The sequence below is a fragment of the Bubalus kerabau genome, chromosome 1, assembly GCF_029407905.1.
Source record: "Bubalus kerabau isolate K-KA32 ecotype Philippines breed swamp buffalo chromosome 1, PCC_UOA_SB_1v2, whole genome shotgun sequence".
Classification (NCBI taxonomy): domain Eukaryota; kingdom Metazoa; phylum Chordata; class Mammalia; order Artiodactyla; family Bovidae; genus Bubalus; species Bubalus kerabau.
In genome coordinates this window covers 17,838,667-17,859,794 of record NC_073624.1, presented here as the reverse complement: position 1 = coordinate 17,859,794, position 21,128 = coordinate 17,838,667, and the positions used below count along the sequence as shown (strand labels likewise).

Here is a 21,128-nt window from a genome sequence, read left to right as displayed (position 1 = left end):
CCTGTGTTCCCCATCCTGAACCCTCTTCCCTCCTCCCTCCCCATACCCTCCCTCTGGGTCGTCCCAGTGCACCAGCCCCAAGCATCCAGGATAGTGCATCAAACCTGGACTGGCGACTTGTGTCATACATGATATTATACATGTTTCAATGCCATTCTCCCAAATCTCCCCACCCTCTCCCTCTCCCGCAGAGTCCATAAGACTGTTCTATACATCAGTGTCTCTTTTGCTGTCTCGTACACAGGGTTATTGTTACCATCTTTCTAAATTCCATATGTATGCGTTAGTATACTGTATTGGTGTTTTTCTTTCTGGCTTACTTCACTCTGTATAATAGGCTCCAGTTTCATCCACCTCATTAGAACTGATTCAAATGTATTCTTCTTAATGGCTGAGTAATACTCCATTGTGTATATGTACCACAGCTTTCTTATCCATTCATCTGCTGATGGGCATCTAGGTTGCTTCCATGTTCTAATTTTCTTTAATGAAAGAAAGGAAAATTTTCTTTGGCATAGTCAAACAATGTAAGACTTTAACAATAGAAAGAATAAGCTACTCATAAATCCAACTACACAGAAAATCTCAAAGCATGCTAAATGAAAGAAGCCATCTAAAAGGGATTCCATATTGTATGATTTTATTAAATTCTTAAAAAATTCAACTAATCTATTATGATAAAAGATAGATCAGTATTTGCCTGGATCTGGGTTTGTGGGGCTTTTATTGGTTGCAAGAGGCACATAGGAACTTTGCAAATAATCCTATATATTCTGAATTTTAACTGTGGTAATGGTTATGCTGGCATAGGCAATTGTGAAACTTATGAAAACATACTCAAAATATGTGTATTTTAATGCATGAAAATTATACCTCACTACAGAAGGTTTTGGAGAAGGAAATGGCAACCCACTCCAGTATTCTTGCCTGGGAAATTCCATGGATAGAGGAGACTGATGGGCTACAGCCCTTGAGGCTGCAAAAGAGTGAAACATGACTTAGCCACAAAACAAATAACAGGAGATTTTACTATTTGTCTTTTGTTTTTAGCTTAATTCCATTTTAGTAAAACACACACACACACACACACACACACACAAACATATTTTTAAATATTTTACCCTTTGAAAAATTTTTGGATCTCACTTTTTGTATAATGTATGATCAGCCTTGGAAAATGACCTGTAAGTGCTTAGAATAAGGTGTATTCTCTAGTTTTGAGAGGTATGTTTGTTAAATCACCCCACTCAAATATTCTAAATATTTAGTGACTGGCTTTGCTTGTTTTGCTCTATAGTTACTGAGACTGAAAAAAGGTGTTTCCGTTTACTGTTGCCAGGTAACAAAGTACTTCAAAATCTAGTCACTTACAGAAACCATTTTATTTTGCATAAATATCAACATATATTTTTCTTTCAGCCCCAATTGTATTTCCTCACTTCCTTTCAATCCTCATTGACAGCATTGCCCAAGCCCATCAGGCTTCTGCTAATAACCTCCTTCACCCCTTCTAGCTTCTGCCTGTTACTTTATTCCAAAAGCAATGCCATGTGTTTTAGGTGGCATCCCAAATTTGGGCCATTATGGATAAAGATGCTATACATATGCATATACAGGTTGTTCTGAAAACAAACACTTCAGTTGTCTTCAGTAAATACTTAAGCTAAGCTAAGTCGCTTCAGTCGTGTCCGACTCTGTGTGACCCCATAGACGGCAACCCACCAGGCTCCGCCGTCCCTGGGATTCTCCAGGCAAGAAGACTGGAGTGGGTTGCCATTTCCTTCTACAATGCAGGAAAGTGAAAAGTGAAAGTGAAGCCACTCAGTCGTGTCTGACTCTTTGCGACCCCATGGACTGCAGCCTACCAGGCTCCTCAGTCCATGGGAGTTTCCAGGCAAGAGTACTGGAGTAGGGTGCCATTGCCTTCTCCAGTAAATACTTAGTAGTGTGGTAATTATAAGTGTTTGATTACTATTGCTGCATAACCAAATTTCCAACAAAACTTACCATCCTAAAACCCCGTTTTACTTTTGCTCACGTTTTCCTCGAGTTTGGGAAGGAATTTGGGAAGTGCTCTGATTTGTATTGTCTTGGAGTCTCATCAGGTTGTAGCCCAGTATCAGCTGGGGCTGACATCATCTGAGGACACAACTGGGCTGGGGATCCAGGATGGTTCATGAGGACAAGCCTGGCAACTGGAAGGTCAGCTGGGTTGAACTGAGTGACCAGATACCTGCATATGACCGTCTCCACAGGATGAGAGTCTCAACAGAGCAGACTTGCCCTAAAAGCAAAAGTCCTCAGTGATTTCACAAGAGGCTGCATGCGTTTTCAGACCTAGTGCTGAAAGTCAAGCAACTTTACCTTAATTCCCTTCTGTTACTACAGAGTCGGGCATGACTGGGACGGCTTGGCATGCAGGCATGCATTGGAGAAGGAAATGGAAGCCCACTCCAGTATTCTTGCCTGGAGAATCCCAGGGACAGAGGGGCCTGGTGGGCTGCCGTCAGACACGACTGAAGTGACTTAGCAGCAGCAGCAGCATTATTACTTACTAGGAATTCACAAAGGTCAGCAGAACTTCAAGGGAAGGAGACACATTCACTTCTCAGTGAATGTAACAGCAAAGATTATGTGCTGCTGTTCAGTCGCTCAGTCGTGTCCAATTCTTTTCTATCCCCTGGACTGCAGCACGCCAGGCTTCTCTATCCTTCACTATTTCCCGGTAACTCATGTCCCTCTGATCGTTGCTATTTCTGCAGGAAACCAGACCCAGGTGCTGCCCCAGTGCAGCGACTCCCTTTCTGAACCAACAGGCTCTGCAGCCTCAGAGGACAGCGCCCCCTACTGCTCAGGTGAGGGTCCTACAGGACAGAAGATGCTTCTCATCCGCAGCCCCCCACCACTCCCACCCCTGCCTGGGTCACTGCCCCATTGTCCAATTTCTCTCTCCTCAGACAGCAGACAGCTCCGCCTGGTAGACGGGGGCGGTCCCTGCGCCGGAAGAGTGGAGATCCTTGACCAGGGCTCCTGGGGCACCATCTGTGATGACGGCTGGGACCTGGACGATGCCCACGTGGTGTGCAGGCAGCTGGGCTGTGGACAAGCCCTCAATGCCACGACGTCTGCTCACTTTGGGGCAGGATCAGGACCCATCTGGCTGGACGATCTGAACTGCACAGGAAAGGAGTCTCACGTGTGGAAGTGCCCTTCCCGGGGCTGGGGGCGGCACGACTGCAGACACAAGCAGGACGCGGGGGTCATCTGCTCAGGTGTGGGCTGCACACTGTCTGCAGGCAGGGGGAGGGGTGGGGCCCTGGAAAACAGGAGTCTGAGTCCTGAGGGATAGATGCTGAAAGGACCAGAGAAGAAGGCTTCCTCCCATGGAGCTTGTGTTTCCAGCAGACGTGAAGACTAAGTGCTTCTACTTCCTTTTGAAGCAGCTGAGAGTCTGGTCCTTTGTTCTCAGCAGTGTTTCCTGGTAGAGCCATTTCTTACGGTTTCCACATGAAAGCAGGGCTCTCCTTCACTTCCCTGTGGTAGTACAGTCTGGTGATCCTGTTGACGTTGTAATGAAAGCACAGATTTACTCTGTTCAGTTCTATACCCTAGGAGTCTGACAAGGGTCTCCGTAGACCAACACCCCAGTGTCCACAGGGCTGCGTTCTTCCTGGAGGCCCTGGGGAGAACTCATTTGCCAGTTTTTTCTGGTTCCTATGTGGCCTTATTCCTTGGCTTGGAGCCCATCTTCTTCTTCAGACAACATTCCCTCCCCTGACCATTCCTCAGTGTCTCATCTTCCTCTAACCACACTCAGGAAGAGTATTCCAATTTTAGGGATAATTAGATTGGGTTTATATGGGTAATTCATAATATTGCAGGTTAGTTTCACCATCCCAAGCTCCTAAGTTTCTTGTCTTAATAATGTCTATAAAATCCCTTTTGAAATATAAGGCAACATTCACAGGATTGAAAGACTGGAACATAGACATTTGTGGGTTCACTGTTCTGCCTGTTTCTCCACCACCCACATCCCTTTCATATGCTCTTTTACAGGTTTTATCAGGAAACAAGGCTCAGGGCCCTTCCCTGCAGGTGCCTATGTTGGTCTTTCTCTCTGTTCGTATTCACTACATCATTGTGGCAGAAATAGAAAGACAGACATTAATGGACAAAGTCAAGTAAAAGGGAGACAGATTTCAGTCTTGTCACCTAGTGGGTATCTCCTCAGCTGGGTCAGGGGTGAGTGTTCACGATTTCTGGGAAAGAGCAAACCCCAGAGCACTGAGAGGAATGCTCACTGTGTCCTGTCTCCTCTCCTTTCAACCTTAGAGTTCCTGGCCCTCAGGATGGTGAGTGAGGACCAGCAGTGTGCTGGGTGGCTGGAAGTTTTCTACAATGGGACCTGGGGCAGTGTCTGCCGCAACCCCATGGAAGACATCACTGTGTCCGTGATCTGCAGACAGCTTGGCTGTGGGGAGAGTGGAACCCTCAACACTATTGTTGGTCTCAGAGAAGGTTCTAGACCCCAGTGGTTAGATGGAATTCGGTGTCGGAACACTGATACCTCTCTCTGGCAGTGTCCTTCTGACCCTTGGAATTACACTTCCTGCTCTCCCAAGGAGGAAGCCTATATCTCGTGTGAAGGTGACTTGCTGTCTGTTTCTCTGTGTCTGTCCCAACCCTGTAGGATGTCAGTAGTGAGATTTTATATTTTAAAATATCTAAGTGATGAATTAAAGTTGGGTCCACAAAATGACGTTAGGATGGAGCTAATTTAATCCACATTTCAACCTTGTTATTTAGAGTTTTAATTTGGATATAATTCATAGAACATTGTATTAGTTTCAGGTGTTAAATGTAAAGCTTATATATTTCTGTATATTGGTAAATGATCACCACAATAAGTCTAGTAATATCCATCACCATGTATCATTACAATTCTTTGATTATGAGGAGAATTTTTCTTACCAACTTTCAAGTATATAATACAGATTCATTGTAGTCACCATGCTGGACATTACATCTTCATGGAATTCACTTTAGAACGGCAAGTTTGTACCTTAGACTAACTCCACTTGTTTTGCGCACATCAATCCACCTCTGGCAACCACCAAACTGTTCTCTGCATCTCTGAACCCCCTTTTTTTTGTATTTAAGATTCCACATATAAATTAGATCATATGGTATTTATTTCACTTAGCATAATGCCCTCAAGGTTCATCCATGTTGCTACACATGGCAGGATTTTCTTCTTTTTGTTGGCTAGACATACATACATATCACCATTTATCCATCAGAGAAGACTTACATTGTTTGGCTATTGTAAATAATGCTGCAATGAACATTTGGTTGCACAGTTTTTTCAAGTTGGTATTTTGTTTCCTTCAGATAAATACCCAGAAGTGAAATTGATGAACCATATGACAGTTTTATTTTTAATTTTTGGAGAACATCAATACTGTTCTCCATAGGGGCTGCATCAACTCACATTCCCCCCTCCCCACCCTGCCCAGCTGTGCACAAGGTTTGCCTTCTCTCCGCGTTTTCACCAACTCCTGTTATTTCTTGTCTTTTGGATAAAAGCCATTCTAACAGATGTGAGATGTTACCCCATTATAGTTTGATTTGCATTTTTCTGATGACATAACCTTGTGCGCCTTTTCATGTACCTGTTGGCCCTCTTTATGTCTTCTTTGAAAAAAAAAAAAAAGTCTATTCAGGTCTTCTGCCCGTTTTTTAATCAGATTGTTTGTTGGTTTGCTTTTGCTATTGAGATGTATGAATTCTTTAAGTATTTTGGATATTAACTCTTGTTAAAAATGTAATTTGCAAATACTTTCTCCAACTCCATAAATTACCTTTTCATTTTGTGACCTTTTCCCTTTGTTGTGCAGAGGTTTTTTAGTTTTCTGTAGTTTCAATGCTTATTTTTGCTCTTGTTGCTTTTATTTTGGCATCAAACCCAAAATATCCTCATTATGATTGATGTCAGGATCTTTTCATCCTAATTTTTCTTCTAGGATTTTTTAAATAATTTTAAAAATTTATTTATTTTTGGCTGTGCTGGGTCTTTGTTGCTGCATGGGCTTTTCTCTAATTGCAGTGAGCAGGGGCTACTCTTCATTGCATTGCACAGGCTTCTTATTGCAGGGGCTTGTTTTGTTGAGGAGAACAGGCTGGAGGGCACCGAGCTTTAGTAGTTGTGGCACGTGGGCTCGATAGTTGCTGTTCCCGGGCTCTAAAGCACAGGCTCAACAGTTCTGGCGAATGGGCTGAGTTGCTCCGTGGCATCTGGGATCTTCCTGGATCAAGGATCACACTTGAGTCTCCTACATTGGTTGGTGGATTCTTTACCACAGCCACAAGGGAAGTCCCTCTTCTAGGATTTTTATGGCTTCAGGACTTATGATCAAAGTCTTTAATCCATTTTGAGTTAATTTTGGGAATGGTGTAAGAGTTTTTCAGTTTCATTCTTTTGCATGTAACCGTCCAGCTTTCACAACACCATTTTTGAAGAGACAGTCCTTTCCCGATGCTATAATCTCTACTTTTTTGTCATAAATTAATTGACCACATATATTTGGATTTATTTCTGGGATCTCTATTCTGTTCCAGTGATTTTTGTGTCCATTTTTTATAGCAATACCATACTGTTTGATTAATACATCTTTGTAATATAGTTTGAAATCAGGAAGCACGACCCTTCTGTCATTCTGTCTCAAGATTTCTTTGGCTCTTCACTTTTTTTTGTGGTTCCACACAAATTTCAGAATTCTTTGTTCCATATTTGTGAAAATTTTCATTGAAATTTGGATAAGGATGGTAGTGAATCTGTAGGTTGCTTTGTGTAGTGTGATCATTTTAACAGTATTAGGTCTTCCAATCCATGAGCACAGAATATCTTTCAATTTATTTGTGCCTTCTTTAATATCTTTCAAAATGTCTTAAAGTTTTCAATAGTGTCTCAGTTTTGACTCTTCCTTTCAGATTTGGATGTTCGTATTTTCTTTTGCTTGCTTGATGATTCTGACTAGAACTACCAAAACTATGTTGAATAAAAGTGATGAGAGTAGGCATTTTTGCCTTGTGTTCGATCTCAGAAGAAAAGCTTTCAGCTTTTTACAGTTGAGTAGGATGTTTTCTGAGGGTTTGTCATATGATATTTATTTTGTTGAAGTATAATCCCTTTATATCTACTTTGTAAAGACCTTTTGTATCATAAACAGCTGTTGAATTTTGTCAAATATTTGTTCTTCATGTGTTGAAAGGGTATGATTTTTGCCTTTATCTTATTTGGTGTATCACATTGATTAACTTGTGAATATTGAACCATCCTTGCATCCTTGTTGGTCTTGGTGTTATTATTATGGTTGTTTAGTCATTAGGTTGTGTCTGATACTTTGTGATCCAATGGACTATAGCTAGCTAGGCTCCTCTGTCTTAGATTTCCCAGGCAAGAATACTGGAGTGGGTTGTCCAGTATTCTCTTCATGTATTATTGAATTTGGTTTTCTAATATTTTGTTGAGGATTTTTGCATCTATATTTATTTGGGATGTCAGCCAGTATTTTCTTTTCTTGCAGTGTCCTTGTCTGGTTTTGGTATCAGGATAATCTCGGCCTCATAAAATGGCTTTGTAAGTGTTCCTTTCATCCTTTTTGGAAGACTTTGAGAAGGCTCCAGTGCCTCATACCATTACACTGGGAATTGGAATTTCAACAAAAAATGTTGGTGGGGTGACAAATAGTCAAACCGTAGCACCTTACTTCCTTCAACATTTCTCTCTCTCTTATCCCCCACCTTCCACACACACCCCATGCAGGTATACCTTGAATGATATGTTGGGCATTGCCTGAAATCTACAAATGAGAGAATGAGATAGATTAAAGTAAATGAGATAGCTATTTCAAAAGCAGAGATTTGTCCCTTTCCTTGCCTCTGTTTCTTCATTTCTTTGTCTTTTCATTCAAAGGCCAAAGTAGTGTTAAACTATTGGACCTTTATTTATGATATTTTTTCAACAATAAAGCACCATAAAATGGGTTGTGGTGAAATCTCTAACCCTGAAAGTGAGCAATCACCTCACAGAGGCCCTGCCATCATTTTTTCAGAGGTTCTCTGCATGAAGTGGGTAGCAAGTTTGGTAGGATGATGTGGAAAGAATATACAAGTTCTCATATTTTATGACAAGAAACATTTACACTTCCATTTTCTTGTGTTTTTTGAACTTACATGTATTTCTTTCACTTACAATTCTTTTGTGTCTTTTTTTGGTTAATTTTGCTTCCTCTAAATACAAATCTTTCTTAGAAAATTTATTTGAGTCTACTGCACACATTTCTGCCTTACTAGGTAGCTATTTGTTTTTTTTTCCCCCTGATTTTTACTATATATTCCCTTTTTAAAGAGTTTTCTCTCTTTACAGCAATCTTTGCTTGACCAATGTCATACTGAATAACACATAACAGTAGCTTAGAATTGATTTAATAATTGTCCATTGAAAATTGCATAAGTGGGGCTTCCTGGGTGGTCCAGTGGTTAAAAATCCACCTGTCAATGCAGAGGACATGGATCTGATCTCCCATCCAGGAAGTAGTAAAGAACCTGCCTGCCAGTGCAGAAGATATACGAGATGCAGGTTTGATCCCTGGGTCTGGAAGATCCTCTGGAGGAGGGCATGGGAACTCACTCCACTATTCTTGCCTGGAGAATCCCATTGGGTCACAAGAGTTGGACATGACTGAAGAAACAGCACACACCAGGAAGATTTCATATGCCATGGAAAAACTAAGCCTGTGCACCACAACTAGAGAAAGCCCACGTGCAGCACCAAGACCCAGTACAGCCAAAAATAAATTTAAGAAAAACTTTTTAAAAATCGTAAAAGTGGAAATTTGAATATAAATTAATTCTTTGCTTATGTACTAATTATTTTTTATATGCACCATTATCAGAAAACATTACTATTAATTTATATTTGCTTTACTATTTTGCTGATTACCATGAATTTAAAGAAATTCTATTTCACTGAATTTTATTCGTCTACACATTCATTCAATAAATATTTATCAAGCCCCATCATGGTATTTAGAAAAGCTTCTCCATGCATTCTTGTTGAACGGTGAATGTGCAATCACCATCCTAAAAGCAGAAACACGGGGTAAATAAGATATGCAAGGTCCTTGCTCTAGTGGAACCTTCATTCAGGGGTATATATGTGTGTGTATTTGTCGTGGAATGTGGACAAGATAAACAAGTAAATACTTAAAGGTATTTCAGATAAGATATCTTCCATCATCGTTTATATTTTTTCTCTAGAATGTTTAAAATTTCATTTATTTATAGGAACTCTCTACAAATTAACACCACTTACCGCTTTTCTTAAATACTTCTGAAAGTACCACATTTTTTGCATATGTCTTTAGGGTTGTGTATGTGGTGTGGTTATATGATCAAATATACTATGTTTTACTTTTATGAATTCTGCATTTAATGCAGTGTTTCAGATGCCATTTTCCATCTCAAAATAGCTTTTAATCAGATTATTTTCTTTGAGGATATAGGAGTTTTTTTTTTTTTTTTTTTTTTTTTTTACAAAAAATTATTTCTTTTTTTTTTTAACTTTACAATATTGTATTGGTTTTGCCATATATCAAAATGAATCTGCCACAGGTATACATGTGTTCCCCATCCTGAACCCTCCTCCCCACTCCCTCCCCATACCATCCCTCTGGGTCGTCCCAGTGCACCAGCCCCAAGCATCATACTATTTTCTTCAAATAATTTTATAATTTGAGTAAAGAATATCTATAACCTTCAGTTCAGTTCAGTCACTCAGTTATGTCCGACTCTTTGTGACTCCATGAATTGCAGCACGCCAGGCCTCCCTCCCTGTCCATCACCAACTCCCGGAGTTCACTCAGACTCACGTCCATCAAGTCAGTGATGCCATCCAGCCATCTCATCCTCTGTCGGCCCCTCCTCCTCCTGCCCCCAATCCCTCCCAGCATCAGAGTCTTTTCCAATGAGTCAACTCTCCGCATGAGGTGGCCAAAGTACTGGAGTTTCAGCTTTAGCATCATTCCTTCCAAAGAAATCCCAGGGCTGATCTTCTTCAGAATGGACTGGTAGGATCTCCATGCAGTCCAAGGGATTCTCAAGAGTCTGCTCCAACACCACAGTTCAAAAGCATCAATTCTTCGGCGCTCAGCCTTCTTCACAGTCCAACTCTCACATCCACACATGACCACAGGAAAAACCATAGCCTTGACTAGACGAACCTCTGTTGGCAAAGTAATGTCTCTGCTTTTGAATATGCTATCTAGGTTGGTCATAGCTTTCCTTCTAAGGAGCAAGTGTCTTTTAATTTCATGGCTGCAGTCACCATTTGCAGTAATTTTGGAGCCCCCAAAAATAAAGTCTGACACTGTTTCCACTGTTTCCCCATCTATTTCCCATGAAGTGATAGGACCAGATGCCATGATCTTCGTTTTCTGAATGTTGAGCTTTAAGCCAACTTTGTCACCCTCCTCTTTCACTTTAATCAAGAGGCTCTTTAGTTCCTCTTCACTTTCTGCCATAAGGGTGGTGTCATCTGCATATCTGAGGTGATTGATATTTCTCCCGGCAATCTTGATTCCAGCTTGTTTTTCTTCCAGTCCAACGTTTCTCATGATGTACTCTGCATATAAGTTAAATAAACAGGGTGACAATATACAGCCTTGACATACTCCTTTTCCTCTTTGGAACCAGTCTGTTGTTCTATGTCCAGTTCTAACTGTTTCTTCCTGATCTGCATACAGATTTCTCAAGAGGCAGATCAGGTGGTCTGGTATTCCCATCTCTTGAAGAATTTTCCACAGTTTATTGTGATCCACACAGTCAAAGGCTTTGGCATAGTCAATAAAGCAGAAATAGATGTTTTTCTGGAACTCTCTTGATTTTTCAATGATCCAGGAGATGTTGGCAATTTGATCTCTGGTTCCTCTGCCTTTTCTAAAACCAGCTTGTACATCAGGAAGTTCATGATTCATGTATTGCTGAAGCCTGGCTTGGAGAATTTTGAGCATTACTTTACTAGCATGTGAGATGAATCTATAACCTTACTGAATCTGAATTTATTTTATTGCATGTGATGTTGTAATATCATCAACATATACAAATTACATTTTAGATACCTGATAATTTAGTTCCTCACCAAATAAATATACATTATTTCATGATTTCATGGATATGACACCAAAAGAACAGGCAAAAATAGACAATTTGCAACATATATAAGGAAATCCTAAAACTCAAGTGCAAAACAACAACAAGAAAAAAGCATAATAACCCAATTAAAAAATTAACCAGAGACTTGAATGGACATTTCTCCAAAGAACATATAGAAATAGCCAATAGGTATAGGATAATATGCTCAACATTATTTGTCATCAGGGAAATGTAAATCAAAACCATGAGATATCATTTTACACCTCTCAAAATGGCTATGATTTAAAAAAAAAAAAAAGAATAAGTGTTGGCAAGGTTGTGGAGAAATTGAATATCTTCTGAGTATTTATCGACATTAGATATGTAAATTTAATCTCAATAAAACTATGACCAAAAATTTGTATGATTTATAGTGACATTTGTTCATTCTTGGTATTGTTAACTTCATTTTCTCTTTGTTCTCGTTAGTATTGCTCAGTGGTTATCAGTTTTCAAGGAGCCATGTTTGAAAGGTTTTCCTCTGCTTTCTCTATCATGCTTACCTTGGGCTTCCCTGGTGGCTCAGCAGTAAAGAATCCACTTGCAATGCAGGAGTCTGCCTGCAATGCAGGAGACCACCTGCAACGCAGGAGACGCAGGTTCAATCTCTGGGTTAGGAAGATCCTGTGGAGAAGGAAACGGCAACCCTCTCCAATATTCTTGCCTAAAATCCCATGGACAGAGGAGCCTGGTGGCCACAGCCCATGGGGTCGCAGGAGCAGGACTTGACTTAGGGGCTAAACCACCGTCACTACCACCATGCTTACCTTCTTTTCTAAAATTAATTTTTGTTCTTTTCTTTGTTAATCCCAACTTCCGTATCCTTTAAGCTTTATTTTCTCTTCCCCTAGTTTCTTAAATAGAAGCTTACATGTTTTTTCATTTTTAGCCTTTCTTCTTTTCTAAATCTAAAGTATAAATTTCCCTTAAGCACTACTTTAGTTGCATTAGAAGAATTTAGTTATATCATATCTTTGCAATCACTATTTCACAATATTTTCTAAGGTTTAAATTTATTCCCAGACCCAGGTACTGTTTCGGAAGGGTGTTGCTTAATTTCTCCAAATAAGGATGGCTAACCGTATTTTCTTATTAATTCTTAATTTAATTACACTGTGGTCAGAGTAAATACTCTGTATAGATTCAGTTATCTGAAGGTTTTTGTCCTACCATACGGTCATTTTTGATAAATGTTCCTAGTGCAATTACAATAATGTGAATTCTTTCATTATTGGGTGCATTGCTCTTTATATGTTATTTAGCTAAATGTGTTGATTGTGGTGTTTTACATCTACTATAGTCTTCCTTCTTTTTTGTATGCCTGGTCTGCATGGTATTGAAAAAGTTTTGTTAAAGTTCCCCCAGGTTGATTGTTATTTTATCTATTTCTTCTTTTCATTCTGTCAAGTATTATTCTGTATTTCAAAGCAAAGCTATGTTTCGATATCTTCCCTGGATTCTGATATCTGTAATATCTTTATTAAGGGCGTACCACTGTATAATCATGAAAATAACTTCTTTAACTAAATTAGCACATCTTCCCTTAAAATCTCCTTTCTGTGACCTTGCTATAGCCACTGCAGCTTTCTTATAGTTAGTATTCACATGTGTGCAGGCTTGCTAAGTCGTTTCAGTCATGTCCAACTCTTTGCTAAGGACTGTAGCCAGCCAGGCTCCTCTGTCCATGGGATTCTCCAGGCAAGAATACTGGAGTGGGTTGCCATGCCCTCCTCCAGGTGATCTTCCTGACCTAGGGATTGAACTCACATCTCATATGTCTCCTACATTGGCAGTCAGGTTCTTTACCACTAGCACCACCTGGGAAGCCTAGTATTCACATAATATATACATTTTCCTCCATCATTTTACTTTTGACCTTTCTTCGCTCTCATATAAAACGTGAGTATCTTGCAGGTAGCATTTACATGAATTTTGTTGGTTTATCAGTTAGTGCTGCTGCTGCTAAGTCACTTCAGTCATGTCCGACTCTGTGCGACCCCATAGACAGCGGCCCACCAGGCTCCCCCGTCCCTGGGATTCTCCAGGCAAGAACACTGGAGTGGGTTGCCATTTCCTTCTCCTTATCAGTTAGTAGAGTGGCTTTAATTTGAAGTATCTAATCCATTGTAATTAGATTGCAAATCCAATTACTGATATTGTTGGGTTAGTATCTAACATTTCCTTTTTTTTTTAAATTAAATTTATTTATTTTAATTAGAGGCTAATTACTTGACAATATTGTTTTTGGTTTTGCCATACATCAACATGAATCCACCACAGGTATACACGTGTTCCCAATCCTGAACCCCCCTCCCACGTCCCTCGCCATATCATCCCTCTGGGTCATCCCAATACAGTATACCATTTCCTTTTAATTGACCCATGTGCTTCATGTTCCTTTTTCTCTCCTTTTTTTCTTTCTTTGGTATTAAAAAAATTTATTCCAGATTTTCCTTTGATTTTTTGCAGCTTTACTAGATGTGGAGGTTTTCATAGACTTCTATCCATTTAAAAAATTCTTAATTATTATATCTTCAAATATTACTTCTGCTGCACTGTCTCTGTTTCTCTTCTCCTCCTATTCCCCCTCTTTTTCCTTCTCATCCTTCTCTTTTTCCTCCTCATCTCTCAACTCTAGGACTCCTCTAAGACACTAATTCTGTGTTCAGTTCTGTCTAAAATTCTTTTAAACCTATTCATTCAGTTCTTAATTCTAGATATTTTATTTTCAGTTGGCAACTGTTCCTTTGATTTTCTTATAGTTACAATTATTTGTTAACATTTTTCACCTACTGATTCTTTCCTTTCCCCTTTTCCCCTAAACACATTGTTCATAGTTAAAATCCTTATCCGCTAACTCCAGCATATCTAGCATGTGTGTCTCTGCCTTCTCTTACCTTCCTTTTTTCAATTTTTAAATTTGTCATGTCATCCATCTCTTTACATACCATGCAATTTTTAACTGAATGAGAAAAATGATGCATAAGAAAATATGATATCCCAGATATATTTTCTAACACCTGAAAGGATTCATATTCTGTTTTGTTAAGCAAGTGGGAGAAGGGGTTCAGACCACCCAGATGTCTAAATACTAGCTAGGGTTGAGCAGTAACAAGTCTGGGTTGCAGTATTTGTAGTAATCAGTCTACCTCTGATTTCTCTGCCCCTGTGTTATGGGCTTTTAGAGTTTATAATTGAAAACCTGAATGTTTTGGTAGCTCAGCAGTCAGGAGGATGAGGGAATATCCACTCTGTTTCCAAGGTGTTTGACACAGTTCTTTGGCCTCCTGCCATTGACAGCGTGTTTACTGGGCAGATATTTGAGGAGAAAACCTGCTATATGAGAGAGGCTCTCAAGTCTCCAATTTTGTCACTGCAGCACCAGGTAACCCCCAAATCATGCAGGCTTCTCTGTCCCACTTTGATCCATTAACCCAGGCAACAAATTGGGAAATTCCCATAGAGAAAGAGAAGCTTCAGATCCTTGGTTAACAATGAAATGATCTCCATTCTTTAGAATTTTAGCATGTTTAGTTCATATTGTGTCCACAAATGTCTAATATCTTCATTTTTTATCTAACGTTTTATAGCATTTAAAGTTGTATCCAGACCACTGGCCTGCTGTGAACCCCTCCATTGGAACCTTCTTCATGAAAGTACAAAATTCTAAATTTTATTCTCTACTTCATCATTTACTTAAAATGCAACACTGAATAGACATCATTTAACCTTTCTTTATATTGCTTTTTATGTATTAAAGAAGAACAATGCAGTGAGTCTGTCAGTATCGTTTGTTCAAATGCTTTCAGAGCAAGAATTTAACCTATTTCTGCTCTATGGTAAAGTTAGAAATGCATAATATTTTCCCCCTGGAGAACAAATAACCCCTAACTTTGAATAATAGCGATTCCTGACACAAAGTGCATGAAAAGATAATATTTACTTGAGAGAAGCAGCAGCATTCCAAGATTCCCAGTGGAATCTGGTCAATGTCAATCAATATCACCTGAGACATTTCTTATGCAAGGTTGCCCAATCCACTCAAAGAGATCACATTTTCTTAAAACAAAGTATCCAGATCTGGAGTCTGAAGCTTAGAGCCATCAGTGAAATATTCTGGGGCAAACCAAGACATCTCAAGGTCCATTTGTTTTTCAATTCTGCATGACTGTACCAAGGAGAATGATTCTAACGATAGAGGATTCATGGCTGCTACCTAGGGCTTCTGATGAGGCCGGTTCCTGACTCCATTTCCTTTAATCTAATCCCTTTAACTTTCAGGTCAAGGGCACCAACGCGTGTGTGGTTTATAAGGAATCCATTCAGCAGCCAGCCCATATCTGTGACTCTGAACTCATTCAATTGCTCCTGGTAGAGATTAACATTTCAACTCTTTCTCAGATGCTGTGCAGAACTCTACAAATCAGAGGTTAACACTTCTGTCTCACCCTACTCAGTTGTGTAATATTTCCTGTTTTTGCCCATTTTCAACGTTATTATTCTCTTATCACTGCTGTAAGAAACCAGACTCAGGTGCTGCCCCAGTGCAATGACTCCTTGTCAGAACCAGGGGACTCTGAAGCCTCAGAGGAGAGCGCCCCCTACTGCTCAGGTGAAGGTCCCACAGGACAGAAGACCTTTATCCCCCTTGTAAATGCCCCGTTGTCCCATTTCTCTCTCCTCAGACAGCAGACAGCTCCGCCTGGTGGACGGAGGAGGTCCCTGCGCCGGGAGAGTGGAGATCCTTGACCAGGGCTCCTGGGGCACCATCTGTGATGATGGCTGGGACTTGGACGATGCCCGCGTGGTGTGCAGGCAGCTGGGCTGTGGAGCTGCCCTCAATGTCATGGGGTCTGCTCACTTTGGGGCAGGATCAGGGCCCATCTTGCTGGACACATTGAACTGCAGAGGAAAGGAATCCCACGTGTGGAAGTGCCCTTCCCGGGGCTGGGGACTGAACAACTGCAGCCATGAGAACGATGCAGGAGTCGTCTGCTCAGGTATGGTCAGTGTATTGCCCTGTGATGGCAGAGGAAAAGTGCCATGGAAGCTGGTGTCTGATCACTGGGGCAATAGGATATAGATGGGCTAGAGAGGACTGAGACAGACCCATCCTCTGTGAATGCACAAAGCTTCTGTGGGTGATGTGCTTCATATACTTTCCCGCTGTAAGTCTCTGCTATTTCTTCTCCCGTGATCTTACTGACATAGTAGATTAAACTATTCCAATGAAAACTGATCTTCATAATGAAGATGAAGATCAATCACATGAGATAGGAATTGATGGATTTGTGCCAAATTGCAAATCTCTTTTGAAATTTTAGATGTAAATATTCATAGGCCTTTGCAGGTAAGACCAGAGAACTTTGGATGAAGTGCTCTGAGTCATAGGTTCTCCTTTGATTTTTTACTATCAGAGATTCTCTGCCCATTTTTTCTTTTAAGACATCTGTATAGGACAAAACTTTGGAAGAACACTTAGCCATACACTGACAAGTCAAAAGTGGAAGCAATACAATTTCTGTGTTTTATCATAAGAAATTATATAGTTTATACCTGATGACTTCAATGATTTAAGAGAATTGAATTTGGGGGTTTGTTCGATATGAATAGGAGTAATGGGACAGATGTAATTTTTGAAGAAGGTAGAAGAGAGTTATGGCAGCTGGGAGGGAGAGGGACTGTAATAGGAACTGAAAAAGGCACATGTGGGGTGTTCTGAGCAGCACTGATGGTCCAGGAGTGGTGGGAGGATGCTGTGTGTGCCTAAGGATGCAGGACGTCTGTACAGCAAGAGACCAGAGAAGGATATATTTTTATTATATTTAATATCCTTATCCACTGACATCAGCCTTCTATTCCACAAACTTTCTCGCAGTTTTCACACACATAATCTCCCACACAAATTTTAAAATCAAACAGAAAACAAAAAAAGTCTTAATTTGTCTCAGAAGAGTCTATCCTTATGTGTATAAGGCTTTTTTGATTATTCAGTGTATATTCGAGCATTTAACATGTATCAGGGTACATAAAACAGCATATAACAAATATTTCTTTTGTGTTCTGCCTAATCTGTAATCTTATGGGGTTAATATAGCAACTAAAAAGTGTTGACTGAAAATGCTTTAATTAGAATGTGTTGCCTATGAGCAAACTCCCAACCAGACCAGACTAGGAGTTCTAACCTGTGTCTCTCTGGGGAGATGAAAGTGATAAATAATAAAAGGCAAGCAGACCATCTTCTCTCTCACCATTGTATAAGTGGTCAAGCTGATCCTTCAAGTCTTTAATTTCTTTTAGGTCTTTTCTGTTCTTTCCTGTTTTTCTGTAGTAGATTTTTATTTTGTTAGAATATTCTTTCTGAACCTTCAAAGTTCACATATTTATATAATCAGAATCCTTTACCAGAAAGAATTTCACCATGTACATAAATTATCATGAGCATACTTTGAAACCAGACAAGTGTGTTAAATAAAGTGTTTTATGTTGTGGGTTTCTTTTTTATTTGGATTACCTTCCTCTACCCAAAATACGGTCCCTGAAGTTCAAACCATGATCATGAGTTTTTTCTTTGGTCTCTCTCTCAGTTTCATACCCCATCCACTCTCCATTTAACCTACCACACACCCTACCCCACTCCACTCCTACAGAAGTTCTTCCCATTCATAATTTCCTTTGCACCCATTTGTGGTTCTTAAGATTGTTTTCTCTTGTCTGCAGTGGGAGAAATGGGAAAGGTGGCAGGGTGAAGTGGTTGATGGGAGGAGCACAGGGGATAAAATGTGTCAAAAACTTGTTGGACAAATATTTCCCCCAAATATTCTATCTTTCATCCATATTGAGGGTTTTGCAATTTGAAAATTTCTAAATTATGTATGGCTTATTTTGTCTCTGGGCTTCCCTCATAGCTCAGTTGGCAAAGAATCCACCTCCAGTGCAGGAGACCCCAGTTAGACCCCTGGATTGGGAAGATCCACTGGAGAAGGGATAGGCTATCCACTCCAGTATTCTTGGACTTGCCTTGTAGCTCAATTGGTAAAGAATCTGCCTACAATGTGGGAGACCTGGGTTCAATACCTGGGTTGGGAAGATCCCCTGGAAAAGGGAAAGGCTACCCACTCCAGTATTCTGGCCTGGAGAATTCCATGGACTATATAGTCCATGGGGTCGCAGAGAGTCAGACATGACTGAGTGACTTTCACTTCACTTCACTATTTGCCTTCTGCTCTCTCCTTCTTACTCTTTCTTTACAGCATGGTATCTATTTCTCAAGAACCCAAATAGGAAAGGAACAAACAGCATATAGACAGGATTAAAATACTTTAACTCATCTTCACTCTTTAGCATTTCCTAAAGTTCACATATCTGCTGCTGCTACTGCTGCTAAGTCGCTTCAGTCGTGTCCAACCCTGTGCGACCCCATAGACGGCAGCCCACCAGGCTCCCCCATCCCTGGGATTCTCCAGGCAAGAACACTGGAGTGGGTTGCCATTTCCTTCTCCAATTCATGAAAGTGAAGTGAAAGTGAAGTCGCTCAGTCATGTCCAACTCTTAGCGATCTCATGGACTGCAGCCTACCAGGTTCCTCCGTCCATGGGATTTTCCAGGCAAGAGTACTGGAGTGGGTTGCCATTGCCTTCTCCATCACATGTCTAGTATGAAGTAATTAAAAACCTCAGCTGTTTTACATGCTCCCACTGAGAACTCACTGTCTCCCAGGTTCTTTGATAAATTCTAAGCTTTCAAGAAAGATGGCTATGACCAGCCCCTTCTCCTATGACTCTGAGCTTTCTTCCTATCCAAACTGATCTCTGGACAACTTTCCAAAATCAGGTCACCTAAGAAATTCTTGGAATTTTTCACTGTGAAAAATTTTAAGAAACATGTGAAATATTGTTATAATGTCTAGCTTTCCTCCTGTTAAGCCAGAAGTCTGTCTACTGTCAGCGAGCACTCACAGATCCAGCCTGCATGATTTTCCTTATCTTCAGAGACTTAAGTGTTGGTTCCTGAGAGAAAACTGGCCAGTATTCTGGCCCCAGAAATCTCAGGATGGCCCTCTAACCTTGTGTTGCTCTTAGTCCTCTAACCTCTTGAGGCCCATGGATCTACTTCACTCTGGGTTAGTACAGCTCTGAACCTGAGCCTGGTGCCCACTACAGAGCAGTATCCTTGAGCTCTGTAGTTTCCAGGCCTCTAGATGAGGAATTCACATTCCTAATTAACCTCAAAATCCATGTTTTTGGAAATCAGCCATTTGAAACTGACCCTGAAAATCCTTCAGGGTTTCTTTTCAGAAACTTGGTCTTGAAAATACTTGCTCATGAAATTCTGAAAATAACTGTCCAATTCTCTTTCCAGGCACCACTCCTGGAAAAGAAAAAATTTCACATTATTGCCTGTGACATTGTTTCCAATTGCCAAACCAGGTCTATGGGCACTCACTGGATTTCTTGTTGTTGTTTTCTTAGGATTTGTGCGTCTGGTTGGAGACGACGGACCCTGCTCAGGACGAGTAGAAGTACGTCCTGGAGAAGACTGGACCCCAGTGTCTGATGGAAACTTCACTCTTCCCACTGCCCAGGTCATCTGTGCAGAGCTGGGGTGCGGCGAGGCTGTGTCTGTTCTGGGACACAAGCTCTTCAGAGAGTCTGATGGCCAGGTCTGGGCTGAAGAGTTCAGGTGTGAGGGGGAGGAACGTAAGCTCTGGTGGTGCCCCAGAGTGCCTTGTCCAGGGGGCACTTGTCACCACAGTGGCACTGCTCATGTTGTTTGTTCAGGTGAGATGCAGGTCAGGACTAACCTCCCTGCACACTCTGTTCAGGTGAGAAAGTCATGTGATTTTGCTGAAACTCTGTCTTCTTCTACCAGCATACTCAGAAGTCCGACTCATGACAAATGGCTCCTCTCAATGTGAGGGGCAGGTGGAGATGAAGATTTCTGGACGATGGAGAGCACTCTGTGCCTCCCACTGGAGTCTGGCCAATGCCAATGTTGTCTGTCGTCAGCTCGGCTGTGGAATCGCCATCTCCACTCCCAGAGGACCACACTTGGTGGAGAGAGGTGACCAGATTTCCACAGTCCGATTTCACTGCTCGGGGGCAGAGTTCTTCCTGTGGAGTTGCCCTGTAACTGCCTTGGGTGGTCCTGACTGTTCCCATGGCAACATGGCCTCTGTGACCTGCTCAGGTAAGAGACAGGGAAGGGCTATTGGTACTTAGGATGCTCCTGGAGTGAAATGTCCCCAAAAGCAGAGAGTGAGGGAAAACTGGCTTTGGAAGATATTTCATGATGAAATATGGTGCTCCTCATTGTTCACTCATTTTTCAGGTTAGGGCAAGAAGTGTGAAGGGGAATAATATAATTTAAAGCAACATTGTTATTGACATATGATCATAGAAGACAGTGTATAAGCAATACATGTAGACTTCAGTCATGTACCCAGAGCAGCAAAGAACATTCCCAGCCCCAAGAGTCACTGTTGCCTCCAATAACTGGCCTCCCTCCTCTCCAGGGAAAACTGCTTATCTAACTTCTACTACCATAGAGGGTTTTATCAGTTTTTGAACTTTATATAAAATCATGCAGTGTGTTTTCTTTTGTGTGTGACTTCTTCGACTCAACATTATGTTTAGGATTCACTCATGATGTTGTTTATAGCAGTACTTTATTCATTTTTATTACTGTAGAATATTGCTTTCATTGATAACATGGCCATTAATCCATTCAACTGATGTTAGAAATTTGAGTTGTTTCCTGCTCTTGACTATTATAAATATGATGCTAGAATGTAGCATGACAATGACTTGGGGCGCAAATATATGTTACTTATTTTGTGTGTTTAACATTTGGTATTTTCTTTTTCTAAATGGTAC

General features: G+C 40.7%; 1 protein-coding gene across 1 annotated transcript in view; it reads left to right on the top strand.

Annotated features, from left to right (window-relative positions):
* Positions 1–21,128, top strand: part of LOC129644130 (antigen WC1.1-like) — a 69,431-nt gene that overhangs the window by 36,041 nt on the left and 12,262 nt on the right. The window contains exons 5-10 of the mRNA XM_055569558.1: positions 2,763–2,855; positions 2,958–3,272; positions 4,333–4,647; positions 15,939–16,253; positions 19,725–20,033; positions 20,125–20,442. Of these exons, the coding sequence (XP_055425533.1) occupies positions 2,763–2,855; positions 2,958–3,272; positions 4,333–4,647; positions 15,939–16,253; positions 19,725–20,033; positions 20,125–20,442 (1,665 nt within the window). The remainder of the gene's footprint in view (positions 1–2,762; positions 2,856–2,957; positions 3,273–4,332; positions 4,648–15,938; positions 16,254–19,724; positions 20,034–20,124; positions 20,443–21,128) is intronic.